Source organism: Andrographis paniculata, unplaced genomic scaffold, assembly GCF_009805555.1.
Source record: "Andrographis paniculata isolate CXL003 unplaced genomic scaffold, ASM980555v1 Contig57END, whole genome shotgun sequence".
Taxonomy (NCBI): domain Eukaryota; kingdom Viridiplantae; phylum Streptophyta; class Magnoliopsida; order Lamiales; family Acanthaceae; genus Andrographis; species Andrographis paniculata.
In genome coordinates, this window is record NW_026137592.1 from 4,502,659 (window position 1) to 4,521,563 (window position 18,905).

The 18,905-nt window shown below is 29.7% G+C and overlaps 1 protein-coding gene across 1 annotated transcript; it reads left to right on the forward strand.

The window, feature by feature from the left end:
* Positions 1-7,379: 7,379 nt before the first annotated feature.
* LOC127257293 (probable metal-nicotianamine transporter YSL7) lies at positions 7,380-12,944 on the forward strand. The gene is made up of 6 exons (XM_051283671.1): positions 7,380-7,731; positions 10,123-10,286; positions 11,160-11,257; positions 11,378-11,515; positions 11,590-11,779; positions 11,847-12,944. Exons 1-6 carry the CDS (start codon positions 7,380-7,382, stop codon positions 12,942-12,944), a joined length of 2,040 nt encoding a protein of 679 aa, XP_051139628.1.
* The last annotated feature ends 5,961 nt before the right edge of the window (positions 12,945-18,905 follow it).

Consider the following 18,905-nt stretch of genomic DNA (forward strand, 5'->3'; position numbering starts at 1 on the left):
AATTTTAAATTAAGATTTAAGAATTGTAAAGAAAAATGGATTTTTCGGATCCATCCAATCTTAGCGAGTATAGTTTCGGTCAGATCTAGTATAATCGGATTCAATTTGAGTCTCGGATCTAACAATATATATTAAATATCAGTTCCGACTAAAGACGACTCATTGTCATCCTTATAATTTTATAATTCAAATAAAATTTATAACAAATAATAATTTTAAACAATGAATTTATTAATTTATTTTTTTAAAAAAAATATTTTACCATAAAAAATAATATAAATTTAATTAAATATATAATTCAAATAATAATTAAGTTTAAAATTATTTAATTTGTATTTTATATAAATATAATATTATTTCTTTTATAAGAAGATGTAAAAGTAAAAATTAAAATTACAGGAATGAGATTTAAAAGTATCAAGGGTAATCATTACCAAAAAAATTCTTTATTTGTAGGATTTTGAACCTCTTTTTTAAATCCTATCATTTTAAATTTCACCTTTTTTTTTTTTTTATTTATATAACAATGAATTACATAGGATTTTAAAATCCAAATTCCATGATCCCATTAAATCTTTGAACCAAATAGCCTCTTATTCTTCTTTTTCATTGATAGATACAAACTTTTTTCAAATTTATTTTAATTTTTAATTTACGAGTGGTTATGAATAATTATTTTTCATTATTATGATTGAGTTTAATTTGAATATATATATATTTATAAATATTTGATTTTGATGATTATATTATATATTATATTTTTCAATATTGTAGATTATGTTTAAATTTGTGATCTTTAAATTTGAAAGAATATTTGAAGAAATCATAGAGAAAACTTTGGTAAGTTTTACTATATATAGTTTATTTTTATTTTATTACTTCAATTCTTATTATATATGTATTTTTTAATTATATATTGTGTTATTTTTATTTTCTACTAATCAATTTTTTAATTCATTCTTATTTAATATGTATTTTTGAATTGATTTGGTTTTGAATATTATATTAAAATATTTATCCCCTAATTTTGTATATTATATTTAAATTTCAAGTATTTTTATTTTAAAAAATATTAGAGAAACCGATACAGAAAATTATGGTAAATTTTAGTAATTTATTAAAATTATATTTTTATTTTAGTATTTTTATTTTTATTTAGTATGCATTTATTTATTTATTTATTGTTATTTTTAATTTTTACTGATCAATTCTTATTCTATATGTTTTTTTTTTCAAATTAATTTAGTTTTGAATATTACTATTCTAATACATTTTTTGCTTTTTTTTTTTTTTTCAAAGCTTGAAGCTAAATATTTTTAGTTTCATTATTTAATATTTTGCAATATTTGTTTTTACTTTTGTTAGTGTATATATATATATATATATTTTTGTATATTGTTTTAACTTTTTTCTTAAGCTGGCAAAAAAGAAAATTGCGATAAAAAGATCTAGATTCCAAGCCAATACTAGGCTTGACTAAATATATATACACCAACAACAACAATATATATATATATGCAATGACCCAAGCCAATACTAGACTCATTCATAATTGGACCAATCAAACCAATCAATTCTTTTACTCCTAAATGTATCACATTACATTTACGGAGGGTTGAGTTTTTTTGTTTTTCCAAATAAACTCCTCACATTCTTCTTAGGACAAATATTAATAATTACTCTTCTTTCTCAATGATAGGTACAAACTTTTTTAAGGGGGTGTATTCAATTGAGATTTTAATGGATTTTTTGGATTTTAAAAAGTTTATAAATTTATGTGGATTAGTCAACGTTGAGTTTGATGGATTTTAGTAATTGATTTAAATGGATTTCTACGGATTTGATTGAATTCTTTATGGATTTATATGGATTTTGTAGGATTGTAAATATTTTTTTTTGAATATATATTAATTATTTAAATTTATATCAAACAACAAATTTTATAAATATAATAAATAATTATTAATATTAATAAATAATATATATGTATTTACTTTTTATGTGAAAATGTTATATTAAAATAAATAAATAAATAATATACGATTTTTGAAAAAAATATTAAAATAAATAAATAAATATAAATTAACATTTCAAAAAAATATATATTTAAATATCTATTTCACTGTTATCGTTATTATAATATAGTGTATTCGATAATTGAAAAGAAAATACGACAGTAATATAATAATAGTTTTTAAAATTATATTTATAATATAAAAATATATATTTAAAAAGAAATCATAATAATTTGCTAATATATTTTAGTTTTAAATTATTATTTTTATTAAAAATTATAATAATAGTAATAAATATTATCATATTATTGATCACATATACAACAACAACAATTATAATAATAATAATTTTAAAAATCCATCAAAATCTGTGATGGTAAGAAGAGATTCTTTTCTATACAAAATTTTCACAAAAATCCATTAGAATCCATTAAAATTCATAAACTTTGAAAGTCTATGGATTGTTGAATATCTCAAAATTTTAAAACACTTTTAAAAGTCTATATTGAATACGTCAGGATTTTAAAAAGACTTTTAAAAGTTTGGATTGAATACCTCTAAAATACACCCAGATTTTGAAAGTCCAACAAAATCCTACAAAATCTATATTGAATACACCCCCTAAATTTATCATTCATTTACTTAACATTAATTATTTATTTACTTTTTCTTTTTTGTTACTATATAGTATATTATTTAGTATATTATTTAAACATTATTTTCAAGTGCAGTGTAACAACAATATATAAATGACGATAAATATTCAGAGTGGATCAAGTGCTGAAAATTCATTTTCAGCACAATTTTGAATACTTACATTTTAATTTGTATAATTATATTAATTATATTATTTAATAAACTAGATCATGTAATTAGATTTCTAAGTGCTTCAGCACAGGTGCTGAAACTTTAATTTCAGCACCTGATCCGTTCTGATAAATATTACTCCATCCATCCCAAATCTGATGTCCATGTTGCCATTTTCATCCGTCCCACTTAATTTGTCACTTTCCATTTTTGGCAAAAAATTACACACCTTAAACATTAATAAAAAATCCTAATCTAAACATAATTATACCTATTTACTACCCCACCCACCCATATTTTAATTCAACTTAATTTACCCCCAAACCTACCTAGATACTCACATCGCATTTGTTTTCTTTCTCTCTCCGCGATCTGGAAAATCCTACCGTGGAAGTCAACGTCTTTGTGCCAATGTCATCGCACCCGCCGTGTGCCGTCGATTGTTGCTCCGACTTTGAGGGATCGACACCCTATACCCACCGTGGTTTCTCACTGCACTAATTGTGGGCTTCTCCAATCAAAAACCCTAAGTCGCCTGACAACGCCCCCTTTTCTGGTCTTTACTCCAGCGACGGCGATTCGGTAATTTTCTCCGGCGAAAAGCTTGGTACGTGTGAAGACAACGGTGGGTGGGTGCCGGACACGGAAGAGCCCTTCGATCTTGGACTGGATCTCGACGTTAGTCCTCCGATTTGAGAAACCACGCCTGCAACTACTCTTCGTCCTCAAAGTTCGCAGGTAAAGGACGAGGGGTTGGAAGGCAGCGTTGGAGTCCCTACCGAAGCTGGCGTATTTGGTTTGAGCTTAGATTTGTCCCCGACTCAGAGGATGAGGACGAGCACGAGTACGATGTGGAACCTACCACTTACCTATTCCGATCGTCCCTACGAACACGTCCCTTTAGAGGACGTTGGTGAGATCTAAATCATACTTTTCTCATATTTGTGGGTTGTTGGATTAAAATATGAGTATATTGCAATTCTTGCCTGAATAAGTTGTTAGGGCTTGATTTTGCTGTCGGTTGACTTTGATTAGAATTACTGATGTTTTCACATGCTCGTTAATGCCTTAACTGTCTTATTATTGTCGATTCCTTTGGTTTTGAACATTCTAAGTGTTCTGTTATTGTCGGATCGGATTATGCATGTGATTTCAGATAGTGATTCTTGCACATATACTCAACGTGAATATGTTTTCATTTATGAACTCGAATTCTTAAGCATGAACTCGAGTTAAAGTTGTGAAAACAAATATTTTTTGGTGGCTTGCATTTCATCATTTAACATTAACATTATGTGCCTAAGTACATATTGCTTCATCATTGCATAAATCATTCTTACAAAACATTTACAAAATAACCTGCTTTGATCTATTTTCACAGGTGTAGTAACCTTTAGTTACTTACAAAAGTTTTATCATTCACATATTGCTATCTCTAATAACCTAGGTCATACATAACATTTTCAATTTCATTGGTAGTCCCTTTTTCTATTAGATACTGAATGCATTCATGCACTAATTGCATTGAAACAATTAGTTGATTTGGAAAATTCCCAACTCTCAATAAGCTCTCTTTTTTCAAATGCGGGAGCTTGTAAGAGTTTTCTCCTTTTACTTTCATTACTTCAATCATGCAATTTTGTAAACTTAAAAATACTTTATTTAACCATTGTGGTGTCAATTCTTTGAAGCTGGAATCCACAACATCTAGTAGTTTAGTGACACTTTTGCATAATTTTTCAGTTTGCAAGCTTTGAATTGCACGAAACCATCCTAGATCATTTACATTCATGTCTGGAGAGTTTGGTGGTTGTTGGATAACAACTATGTTGAAACCATCTATATTTTCCGCACGAACAAAGTCTGCATTATCACCTTTAATATGTGGTTTTGCATTGTCTTGTTGTATTAATATGTGTTTCGAAAAATTGGGTGGCTACTTCTCTTTTGTGGCTGGGATAATCTGCATATAGAAAATAGACACATAAATTGCATACATAAGTCTGCATACATTCTGTTATTTTGAAATGCAACAATGAATTAGAGAAATCGGTTCTTCTATTCTAATTAAGAGAACATAAGACATCAACACTATGTTTTCTCACATTCCATATCTCTTATGTTGGCAAATAAAATTTACTTGATTAATTAAACATCTTTTGGTAACCTGTTTTGTCACAAATTGAACTGGTTTAGTCTCTAAAGTGCCGGTCACTCGATTTTTGCTTGATCTTTTGGCCGGAACTTGTTCTGTGAATGAAAAAATTCCTATTTTCCTATAAAACAATAAATTACCATCTTGATCCCAAATAGGGCGTGAAACAACACACATGAACATTACTTTTGTAATGAATTTTTTGTTTTTGCAAGCTCTATGTAGATCCTGTTCGATAGAAGTCAAGTAATATCGATGTGTGGCCTTTGTCATATAGAATCATTTTTCATCAATGTGTACTACATTATGCATATTTTGAAAAGATGCATTTTCAATACACCTATGAACATCTAGGGCTTGTATTAAAAAAGACAACCTTGCGAGTTTGTTAGCATCGGTCAACTCTGACATGATTGCACTTGTATGCGGCCTGATATGCTTCTCTTTTATCCATCTGTGGATAGTTGATTTCGATATTTTTAGGCCCTTTGTCATATTTCTAATAGAAGATCTTTGCATCAACGGTAGACTTTCTATTTCATTCAAATTTGGTGTCATCTTATCTTTTCGGATCACATGTTTCTTTCTGTTTATACTAACAGCTTCACCTTTTTTAATTTGTTCTTTTGCAGCTTTCCAATGTCTTCGCACTGTCCGTGCAGAACAGTTGAATAATTTTGCTGTTTCTCTAACCCTTCCTTTGGCCAGCTCCAATCATTCGTCGCATGTTCCGAGCAGAAATTGAACCATCTTGATCAACTCTGCAATGGTAAGAACTTTTTTTGTCATTGAAGTAAGAAGTGGTGTTTAGTGATTTAATGTGGCTTGATTCTGTGAAAGTAAAAATAAAAATTCATACTGATTTTGTATTTATTGGTTTATGATTCAGGCAATATTTGACATGGATTGGAGGGAAACTTTCAGCTTGTTTTGTCATGGTTTGGAGAGAATATTTTATTCTAAAATTTGACATGTTTTTATGTATTGAAACAGACTATGTGTGTTAGATGGTAGATCCGTGAGATTGTGGTATGTAAATATTTTAAGTGTACTGATTTTGATTAGACAGTTGTCCTTTTTTTTCTTACTTTTGGATTGCACAGCCCACGTGGGTCTTTTAAATTTTTGCATGTAATTTATGTTTTTTTTTTAATTCATCTCTTAATAATATAATTACACTAATTAATTATCCCCACATAAATTCCCGTGTCTACAGGAACGTGAACACATTTTCTGGGACGGAGGGAGTAATAATTATCTTCTTTCTCAATGATAGATACAAACTTTTTTAAATTTATTTTAATTTTTAATTTAAAAGTGATTATGAATAATTATTTTTCATCTTTATTATGTTTGACTTTAATTTGAATATATATTTATAAAACTTTAATTCGTCTATTTAATAATATTGTTTATTTGGTTTAATTAATGTATCTTTAATTTATAATTTATTTTTTATATAAATTAATTTAGAGTATCTTCATAAAAAGTTTTCAAAATAAAATTTATTATTTAAAATATAAAATTAAATTAAATATCACAATTTCTATAATTACCACGATTATCCGTGGTAAGAAGCTAGCAAGGTAGTATAATATATGTGTCTAAGTTATATGAAAATATGAATGACCAAGGTATTTTTGTTCACTTTGCATTTATTTTCATTTTGTTTTCTATCTAATTTCTTAATTTCAATAACAATATATTTAACAAAATAATACATTAAATTACGATTGAAAACCAAAACCAAAACCAAAACCGAAATTAAAATCCCAAAAAAATCATCAACTGAAGCATACCGAAATCATATCATAAGCTTTATATGGAACCACAAAGCAATTACAATAATGACAATTATAATTCTATTAATTATTAACTTTACCAAATATTGATGTTTTCCACTCGCACACGAAGTTTCTTGTTTCAGTGATACCCATAAACTGCAATAAATAATTTTCATAGTCATATTAATTACACGTCTAATTACCAATCTACATCATTAAAATTCCGAAAATACACACCCCATCCTTCCCGTTAACATTCCGTAACTAACTTCTCTCCTGATCTCAAGACCAGATAGATTTCCACCGTTGATACTCTTGACCGCGTATAATTAACGGTCCAGATCAATTCGGCGTCAAACGCCCTGGACCTTCTAGTGAGTTCACCCAATAACAAATGGCTTTAATAAGTTCGCCGAATGATAAACAGCTCCCAGGATTCGAGATCCAGAAGAATTTACAGTACCACTAATTGCTCCGGAGCGCGGTCCAGGTCCTCCATCAAACACCAGAAAAATTTCAACCTACCTTCCCCAATTCACAGTCTATAAATTAAAACAGACGTCGTTAATGGAGATTAGAAACCCTAATTTATAAACCAATAGCTAGCTAGGCTGCAGAATGGATCGATCGAATAGCAGGAGGAGGACGGCGGAGGCGGAGGTGGAGATGTCGGTGGAGAAGATATTCGAGGGGAAGGAGGTGCCGCCGTGGGAGAGGCAGTTGACGGCGAGGGCGGTGGCGGTGAGCTTGGTGCTGAGCGTGGTGTTCACGGTGATCGTGATGAAGCTGAATCTGACGACGGGGATCATTCCGTCGCTGAACATGTCGGCGGGGCTTTTAGGGTTTTTCTTTGTACGGACTTGGACGGCGTTCCTCCACCGGTCGGGGCTTCTCCGGCAGCCCTTCACCCGCCAGGAGAATACAGTCATTCAGACCTGCGTTGTAGCTTCCTCCGGCATCGCCTTTAGTGGTTCGTCTCCTTCACTCACTCATTTATTTTTTTTCTAAGATATATATATGTATATTATTATTATTTTAGATATTATTATTACAATCACCGAAACTACAATCAATTCGCATATCCTCGTACATATAATGTGTAGATATACACATACGTGTGTATATATTATACTCCTTCGGTCCCAAAACTAAGTATTCATTTGCTTTTTGCACTTAGTTTTAGAAATATTAGTATTATATTGTGATATAGTAGGAATAAAGTAGAAATGACTAAAATAACCTTATTAGTACGTGTGATATAAAGGTAATGACATTTGTGTAATACATTATAAGTTGTAAGGGTATTTGTAATGTTAGGTATATAGTACAGTTACTAAAAAAAGGAAATTGATACTTTGTTATGGGACGGATTAAAATGAAAAAATAGATACTTTATTAGGGACGGAGGGAGTATATATACTAAACATATACACTTCTGCATATATAGATATTATGATAAGGTGCGTTAATAGGATAGAGGATCCTTCGGTCTATATAAGTCTATGGGTTTATTTTATTTTATTTTATTTATTTATTTAATTTCTTTATTTTATTAAAAGATATTGAACATTTTTATAAGATTATATCTCAATCAAGTTAATAACTATTTTACCTTGAAGATTTTAAATTTCTAAACATATACTTAAAAAAGAGAAAAAAAAAGAAAGAAAAAAAAATTGTGTTTGTTGCTATTTGTGTGTTATATTTAATGTTTAGTTTTATTTGATTTTTTGTAAAAAAAAATAAAAAATAAAAAATTATATAAGATATAAAAAGAAAATACTTACTTAAACATAATCCTGATCTTTGATGTTACTCTATGTTTTTGTTTTTGTTTTTGAATTTTGTTTTTTTTTTTTTGTTTCTTTGTTTTAGATAAAATAGTCCTGTACATGAATTCTTTTTTCTTTTGTATGAAAATTTGAATTGAGTTTATTTGTGGGATTTTGAATTTAGGTTTTGGTTTTGAATTATTAAAATTTTGAATTGAAATAATTATTTAATATGGTATAAATATATACTAAAATTTTACTATTTTGAATATAAATTAAATTTTAATGTAATATAATAAATAAAAAATAGGTATTTGTTTTCATATGTTTTGAAAAAAAAAATTGAAATGTTAAAATCAAAGACAAGATCTCACAATTAAATATGTTTTAATAAAAATATATATTGTGGGGATTTTGCTGTTAATTATTGAAAACATATGAGAGTATTTTGAGAAAATATCATATTGTTTGGAAGCTTTTGTTATTTTTAAAATATTTTGTGAAAGAAAAAAATAATACTACTATCTTTTTATAAAAATATAAGAATTTATTTATTTATTTATTTTTTTTTTTAATTCAGCCATTGTATAAGGAAAAATAAAAAACCTATGTTTAATTTAATATTTTGAAAAAAAAAAAAGATTATCTGAATATAGAAATAAGTATCATTTATTGATAAAGAAACATATTTACTTAAAAAAACACAATCAATAATAATGAGTTTTTGAAATCTTGAATTTATTTAGTTGGAAATTAAATTGCCATTTAACTATAATTCATGGATCATGCATAATTTCATTTTCTATTTACTAATTATGTCTCTCTCTATCCTAATATACTTAAAAAATAAAATATTCTCCTAATAATAATAATAGTAAATGTCGACTAAACACTACTTAGAATTATAATTAAATAATTTATACTTATAGGCATACCAAATTTGTATCTTATAATTAAACAAAAATCTCTCCTCTATTTGTGTTATATATATATATATATATATATCAAATTGATTTGAGATGACAATCAAATAAACATCAATCAATATTTTTTTATTTTTAATAAACATACAAAAAAAAAAAAAAGGTTCCAATTCAAGGGTTTTTTTACTTTTGTGCTTATGTATGTGATTGTATTTTACTTTTTAAAGTTAAATAATTGTTCGATACGAACCGTTGGGTTTATTTTTGTTTTTTTCTGGTATAAATTAATAAGTATAATAAACAATTTGAAAAGAAAAAACAAAATTCTATTTTTACATAAAATAGTAATAATCGAACATTGGAGACTTTAAAAAAGAAATTTAAAAACTCAAAAAGTTATAAACATCTAGTTCAGCCGTTATAAAGGTTTATTTTATGATGTTAATAGCTTTGTTTTATTACATAGTTTATGATCCAAAAATGATGTAATTAATTATTTCTGGGTAACTTTATATTGAATTATTATTACTCACAACACTAGCAAAAAAATTCACTTCTTTCATGTGGTTTATGGCATATATACGATCGATCATTGTAAGGTAGTCGATATGTATATATAACTCATTCATAATTCTGACTAGTTAAATACATCGATTGGATCATAAGGAGGGTTCGGAAGCTACTTATTCGGCATGAGTGATGTTGTGGCAAAACAATCCTCAGAAGCTAACCATCCTCTCGACATCAAGAATCCGGCGCTGCCATGGATGATCGGTTTCCTCTTCACCGTCAGCTTTCTCGGCCTCTTCTCCGTGCTGCCCCTTCGCAAGGTCAATTAATTCTTTCATGTTCTTGCCTCTAGCTCTATATATATGTCTTTCTTGCATCCTAAATTTGATACTTGTGTCGTTTAAACTTGTGCTTAAATGTTTGGTTATGATTTTTAATAAAAATTGATAATCTCTTGTTCATTCGCAACAAAATCTTTTCTTTGTGCGTCTGTAAAAATACATATTACTTCCTTTGTTATGTCATTCAATTGTGTGCTCGTTTGACCGGACACAATTTTTAAGAAATTGATAAAAATAAAATTTTTTACTTTTTTGGGTAAAGATAAAGTAAAAAAAATGTTATTCTTTTATTAAAAAGAGAAATGAGAATAAATTTGGATGACAATAATAAAAAAGTAAAAATAAATTTGAGTAATGGATAAAGTATTATTTTTACTTATTATAACAAAAAAATATAAAATGTGTGCTCAAATAATATATTTTCTTTCATCATAAAATGAACTTAGCACAGACAACCTCAAAACAGAAGTTAACATATATTCGGATGATGAAAAGAGTATGCATGCTTTGATAATGTGATGCTTTTTACTCTCTTAATTTGTTCGGGTTCTTTATCCCAAATTGTTTGGATGCGGAAACTAAAAAATGATAATTTTTTAATATAAAAATAAAATAAATAAATAAAATGGAATATTATGAGAAACTTATTAGAAAATTAATAAAAAAGTAGTGGAATAACTAGAAAAAATTGTAGCAAATTAGTTATTATTAATAAATAAGGATAATAAAAGTGTGAATGAATGAAATTATTAATAAATAACGATAATAGAAGAGTGAGTAAAGATGGATATCATATTGTTGGTAACATAATTCATAAAAATTCAATTATTTGATTGTAATAGAATGAATCAGATAATGATGGTAGATTTCAAACTGACTTATCCGAGCGGGACGGCGACTGCTCATCTTATCAATGGCTTCCACACTCCTCTCGGAGCCAAATTAGCTAAGTAAGTCCATATATCTCTAATAAATTCCCTCCTTAATTAATTTGTCCAAATTTGATTTCGTATATAGTTACTATTTATGCAATCAAATTAATTTGTCTGATAATGTAAATTACTAATTAGGAAACAAGTAAGTATGCTGGGAAAGTTCTTCTCCTTCAGCTTCTTGTGGAGTTTCTTCCAATGGTTTTTCAAGGCAGATGACGCTGATTGCGGCTTCGCCAATTTTCCTACATTCGGCCTCGAAGCTTACAAGCAGAGGTATAAAGACTCCGATCGAATGTTTTTCTTACATCATTATCAGTTATGTAAGAAGAGTTTTTGTGGTCGTGCAGGTTCTACTTTGATTTCTCGGCTACTTATGTTGGCGTCGGAATGATATGTCCGTACATCATCAATGTGTCGATCCTTCTTGGAGCCGTAATATCGTGGGGATTAATGTGGCCACTCATTGCTGCTCGAAAAGGCGACTGGTATGATGCTGATACACCTGAAAGTAGCCTTCATGGCCTTCAAGGATACAGGGTAGGTACCTTGTAGTAATATTCGAAATTTATATAATATTACATCAAATAATTATTATTTTTTTTAGGTATTCATTGCGATCGCCATGATCCTTGGAGATGGCCTCTACAATTTTGTTAAGGTGTTAAGTAAGACCTTCTCGGGTCTTTACAACGAGTATCAGAAAAAGAACTTGAGGCTCGTACTCCCGGTCGAGAGCCAACAATCTCCTCCTTTATCGACGGATGATCAAATCCGTACTCAAATCTTTCTCAAAGATCAAATCCCGACATGGATTGCCGTCGCCGGGTACCTTATCATCGCCGTTGTCTCGATCATTGCCGTTCCCTACATCTTTAAACCCCTCAAATGGTACCACATTTTGGTCATATACATATTCGCGCCTGTTTTAGCCTTTTGCAACGCCTACGGATGCGGCCTTACTGATTGGTCGTTGGCCTCGACCTACGGGAAGCTAGCCATATTCGTGACCGGAGCCTGGGCTGGAACCAACAACGGCGGCGTTCTCGCGGGGTTAGCCGCGTGCGGGGTCATGATGAACATTGTCTCGACAGCCTCCGACCTCACGCAGGACTTCAAAACCGGGTACATGACGCTGGCGTCGCCGCGGTCGATGTTCGTCAGTCAGATAATCGGCACGGCGATGGGCTGCATCGTCTCGCCGAGCGTGTTTTGGCTCTTTCTAAAGGCGTTCAAGGACTTAGGCACGCCGCATTCGCAATACGCGGCGCCGTACGCCCTCGTCTACCGCAACATGGCCATTTTGGGAGTCGACGGGTTCGGGTCCTTGCCGGAGCATTGCCTCGCTCTGTGCTACGCGTTCTTCGCCGCGTCCGTTGCGATCAACGGCGTCAGGGACGCCGTCGGGCCGCGATTCGGGAAGTACGTTCCCCTCCCGATGGCAATGGCGATCCCGTTTTATATCGGCGGTTACTTTGCGATCGATATGTGCGTCGGGAGCTTGGTACTCTTCGTATGGGAGAAGGTCGATAGGGCAAAGGCGAATGCGTTCGGGGCGGCGGTGGCGTCGGGGCTCATTTGCGGCGACGGGATTTGGACGCTGCCGAGCTCGATCTTGGAGTTGGCCGGGGTCAAGGCGCCGATATGCATGAGGTTCTTTTCGAAATCGGTCAACGGTAAAGTCAACGATTTCTTGAACTCTTGAAAAACATGTGACTACGTATACGATTTGTGATAGATATGTAGGATTTGATCGATGTGGTTTGTCTTTGATTTATAAATATGTGTAATTAGTCGTGTGTAAAAATTCTTCGATATAAATAATTTATATATATATTTAGTGGAAAAAAAATGATAAAAATAATTATATGTATATATAGAATTGATGGACATTAAAGGGTGTGTTTGTTTGGGGGTTTGGATTTTGAGTTGAGATTTGAATAGTAAAAATTTTGAATTTGAATAGTTGTATGATGTGATATAAATAGGTGTTAATGTGATGTTTTGAATGTAAAATTAATTTTTAGTATAATATAAAAAGTGAAAAATAGGTGTTTGATTTGATGTTTTTGGAGGAAAAAAATTGAATGAATGGTAGAATTTTGTTGAAATTCTACAAACGAACACACCCTAAGAATATTACATAAACTATATATATTAAATAAATCCATAAAATTCTTTTTTAATTTCAAGTTGAAATAATACTATTGAATCTGAATAATTTTTAATAAAAATATATTATTATTATTTTTATATAAAATATTTGAAATATTATTTAAACTAAAATTCAAATCTTAATATTTTATTTTAAATTAATAATTCAACTTTCAACCAAACAATCTGGAGCTTGATTGGTACGGACCTACTTTAGGGTTTAAGGGTGGCAAAAAATAGTGCTCGAGTCTTTAAATATAGACTCAAAAATTTTCGGGTCATGCCTGGTCCGACAAGTTAATGAATCGGGTTATATCCAGGCTCATTAAGGTCGGATTGTGCCTAATCCGTGTCCGATTTTTAAAATTAATATTAAATTTCTAATAAATTCATCTATATATATTAATTTTTGAAATAAAATCCAAAATTACAATATGACTTGATGGTAAAAATCTTGGTTTGTATAGGTTTGTTTCAATTTCACACTTCTACTATTAAAATATATTTTATTTTATATTAATTTAAAGCTAATAAAATAAAAAAAATAATTAATTTTTTTTTTTTAAAAAAAATGGACTGGCACAGGACAGTCTGATTTCAAACCGGATCGTGCTCGGACAGGCCTTTCCAGGCTGGATTGCAAATCGGATCAGGTTGGGCCGTCACAAAAAGATCAGGTCAGCTCGAATTGCCACCCCTGCCTACTCCACCGCTACCAAATGTGTCCAGCCGTTGAAGAAGGAACCTCCAAAGAAAGCTTGGAGTGTGTTTGTTTTATATTTTGTTTTGAAAGAATATTTGTTAGGTAAGATATAAAAAATTGTATAAATAATATAAAAATAATAAGTGTGTTGTCTATAAATTATTTTTGGAAAAATATGTTTGGAAGATTTTGAATAAAAGAACAAAGCCCGATAAAACTGAATTTTCTGAAAATATTGTCTTTGTTTGGGTGATTTGATTTTGAGTTTGCATATAAATAGTAAAATTTTAAATGTAAATATTTTCTTTTATATATATATATAAAGTATTTAATTTCATATTTTTAGTAAGAAAATAATTTATGAATAATAAAAAACAAATTAAATCACCAAAAAACAAAACAAATTGTTAAACATAAGCAACAAAAAAGTGAGAATATATTCCTTTGGTCTTGCATGTAAGGTTTTACTAACTTTGGGGTTTATTTTTGAAAACAATTTTGTTTGTGTGGTGAAATTTTGGATGAAGCTTCTATTGGCATTAGTGCTAAATGATTCGAAATGATATATTAATGAAATGTGGCTTTGATGATTCAAATTTTACACCATTTTTAATATATATTCTTCCAACCCATTTAGCAAATATATATTTTGCTATTTTAAATTGTTCAACAAAATGTATTCATTTTATTTTTTAATAAGTATGAACTTACTATACATTATATATATTTTTACATTTATATTTATTTTTATGGTAAAATAGTTTACATAAAATACTATTATCAATTATTATTAAAATATAATATTTATTAAATTTCATGTAAAAAGTAAATGTATACTTATAAAGTGGACGGATGAAATATAATATATTCTATTATATCACAGAAATTCAATGTTTAACAAAAATATTTTTTTTTTTAATATTACCGACGCAATTTCTCATATTTCACATAAAAAATCTTCCGATTATCATGCTGATTGAGTCAAATCATCGTAATCCTTATTTGATTAAACCAAAAAATATCTGTAAAGAAACTAGTATAAATTAATATAACACTCTCTTCGTCGCAATTCAAAATACTCTTTTTACCATTTTTGTCTGTCCCGCTTCAAGGTATCTATTTTCTATTTTAAAAAAAATAATCATACACTAATACAAAAAATACGCATGACTTTTATTTAAATTACAAATATACCATTACATATACAATTATTTTATACATAAATTAAAATGCAAAAATGTAAAAAAAATTTTACACACTTTCACTAATCAATAAAATATTATTATTTTTTAATTTATTATAAAACTTCAAAAGACCTCGTTGGATTGGGGCAGGAGAGTATATATGTCCAGCTCTAATATTTGCATTTATATTTTGCACACATATTAATAAATATTAGTATTTTAATAGTAATGAGTAGATATAATAGTGTAAAGACCAAATTGTCCTTACTTTTATATAGAAATGTATGATAAAATAAAAGTAAGAAGATAGCCAATGTTAAGGTCCAAAATTACTATATATTGAAATGTAAACATTTGAACTAGACGGACAAAATATAAATATGTAAACGTTAGAAGTGGACGGATAGAGTATACATTTTAATTGCATATTATATAATTACATATAGTAAAATATATTAAGATTTCAGCAAAATATATATTGAATTTAGTATAATAGTAATTTGACCCAATAAAAAATATGGGTAAATTATATAACACATCATTGTGTTTTAGTAAAAATGCAAAAAACACCCTGTATTTTATTTATTGCGCGAAACCCTCTTGTGTTAATAGAAAGTTTGCATGAAACATCCTCCTTGTCTAAAACTGATATTTGGTTCGAAATAAAAACTTAAATTACGTAAGTTTTATACAAATAAAAAACGTAAAATATCTCAAATAATTTTTTTTGAATAAAATAATTAAATAAATAATTGATCAATAATTTATTTTTATAATTTTTTATAAAAATCAGACAACAATTTGTCTCCAAAAACTATAAAATGAAGGATTAATAAATTATTTATTTAATGCAAAAAAATTATTAAGATATTTTGCGTTTTTTATTTGTATAAAAATTGCGTAATTTAGGTATTTATTTAGAACAAAATATCAGTTTTGGACAGGAACGGTGTTTCGTGCAAACTTTACATTAACACAAGGGGGTTTCACGCAATAAATAAAACACATGGTGTTTTGTGTATTTTTATCAAAACACAAGGGCGTGTTATATAATTTACCCAAAAAATATCTATAAAGAAAATATATAGTTGTTGATGTATTTTTTCAACAAACAAAAAGTAAAATTCAAAGATATGGAAAATATCTTTAAACTTGATTAATTAGTGCCTGAGATTAAGAATCTCTAAACACTGTACGGTACATAAGAAAATTAACTGGAAAATAAAATGCTGAAAATTTAAAGTGGTGATCCCCAAATCTGACTTTGCTTTATTGAAGTTGATTGAAGATGCCTTATCCAGAAAAATCCAAATCCTTAAATACTCCATGAGAAACTATACTGGAAACCGTCGTCCGAACAGTTACAACGTCTTTCAACCGTCTGCCAACCCTTTTTCTGCTGACACGTGTCCTCAGCAGACCAAAATTATCACTCTATTTCACTCTTTGAGCCGACCACAGACCTTCCGCTCTTTTGACCCGAATGCCAATCTACAACCGAATTGGTCCGACTGCCAATCCTCCTGACTTGCAAACCATCCGACCTGTTTGGTCCAGCCGCAAATGTCCCGACTTAAAGACCATCCGACCTGTTGGTCTAGCCGCAAACGCCCCGATTTAATAACCATCCGACTTGTTGGTCTAGCCGCAAACGTCCCGACTAAGAGACCATCCGACTTGTTGGTAAAGCCGCAAACATCCCGACCTGTCCCGACCTGAGGACTTTCCGTCCTGAGGACTTTCCAACCTGCGGACTTCCCGACCTGAGGACCTCCCGACCTGCGGACTTTCCGTCCTGATGACTTTCCATTTTGAGGACCTCCCGACCTCCCGACCTGAGGACTTCCCGACCTGAGGACTTTCCGTCTTGAGGACCTCCCAACCTGAGGACCTCCCGACCTGAGGACTTCCCGACCTAAGGACTTTCCGTCCTGAGGACTTTCCGACCTGCGGACTTCCCTACCTAAGGACTTCCCGACCTGAGGACCTCCCGACCTGAGGACTTTCCGTCCTGATGACTTTCCGTCTTGAGGACCTCCCGACCTCCCGACCTGCATTTTCCTTAGAAATAAACCTATTTTCCCTGAGTTCCCCACGGTGCCCTTCAGTCAGTTCGATCAACTCTATTGTCAGGCCCATTTTTTCTTTTACCTTGGACTTTTTAACCTAATTCTAAATTTCATACGTAACAATAGTAGATACATGTCTTGTGATGAAATGCTAATTTCTTCAAGTTAATGTGCTATGATATCTGCTTTATAACAAATTGTTAATTGTTTCATGTTAACTTGTTAATTTGATTAAATAAGATGTCAATTTGATCTCATCGGCATCCTGACCACCACAAAAAAAAAAAAGAAAAAAAAAGAACTCCAAACTCAAACACTAAACAAACACCCTATTAGTAAAAAAAAGTTCAGTCTCATCAAGGATGACCTAGTGGTGTAGGGATGAATTCGTGATCGTGAAGCCATGATTTCAAACCCGACACGCTATATTGCTAACTAAAAAAAAATAAAAATCGATCACTAAAAATTAATAAATTAGATAAAAAAAAATTATTGTATTTTTTAGTTATATTTTAGTTTGATAATTTATTTTAATAATATTTTAAATATAAAATTCTATGAGATTTGTATAATGTAAAATTGGGAAAAAATTAATTTTGGTCCAAATATAAAGAACTTATCAATTTTAATCCCATTATAAATAATTTCAATCAATTACGATCCCACTGTTAAAAAATTAACATAAACTGCTGACGTGGACATAACGGAAGTGACGAGGCAGCTGACCTGAAAACTATGCGGCCATGTACAATTATACACGGCCATGGTGTTATATGACCATATATATTTTAGTGTATAATTATACAATGCCATATTGTTACACAACTATGTATAATTATACACGGCCGTGTACCTTTCTGTTTTGGTCTAAAATTTTATTTTTTTGTTTTATTTTTTTAATTTTTTTTGAATTAAGAATAGTTGATATAGTTAAAATGGAAACAAATCAATAATAACCACAATATAATTAAAATGTATCAATTTTATTTCAAATATAAATATTTATCGAGTATGTTCTTTTAGAAGATTTTGTCTAAAATTATACTATTTACCAAAACATTTCTCTTACAAATATCTAATTACTGTATTGAAATAATAAATTAATTTTTAATACTACTATAATATACAAAATTAAAAAATAGTTGTGTAATTGAATGTTTGTAAAAGGAAAATATTTTATGAATAATAGAATTTTAGACAAAATATTTCAAAAGAATATATCTTATAAATTTTTTATATTTGAATTAAAATTGATAGATTTTAATTATATTATGATTACTATTGATTTTGTCCATTTTAACTATATCAACTATTTTAAATTCAAAATAATTTCTTTAAAAAAAATATAACAAAAAAAAAATAGACTAAAACATAAATTAACACAGACATATAACAATATACATGACAGTGTAACAACATGGTTATGTATAATTATACGTTGAAATATATATGGCTGTGTAACAACATGACCGTGTATATTTGTACATGGCTGTATAGTTTCCAGGTCAGCTGCTACGCCACTTCCGTTATGTCCACGTCAACAATTTCTGTTAATT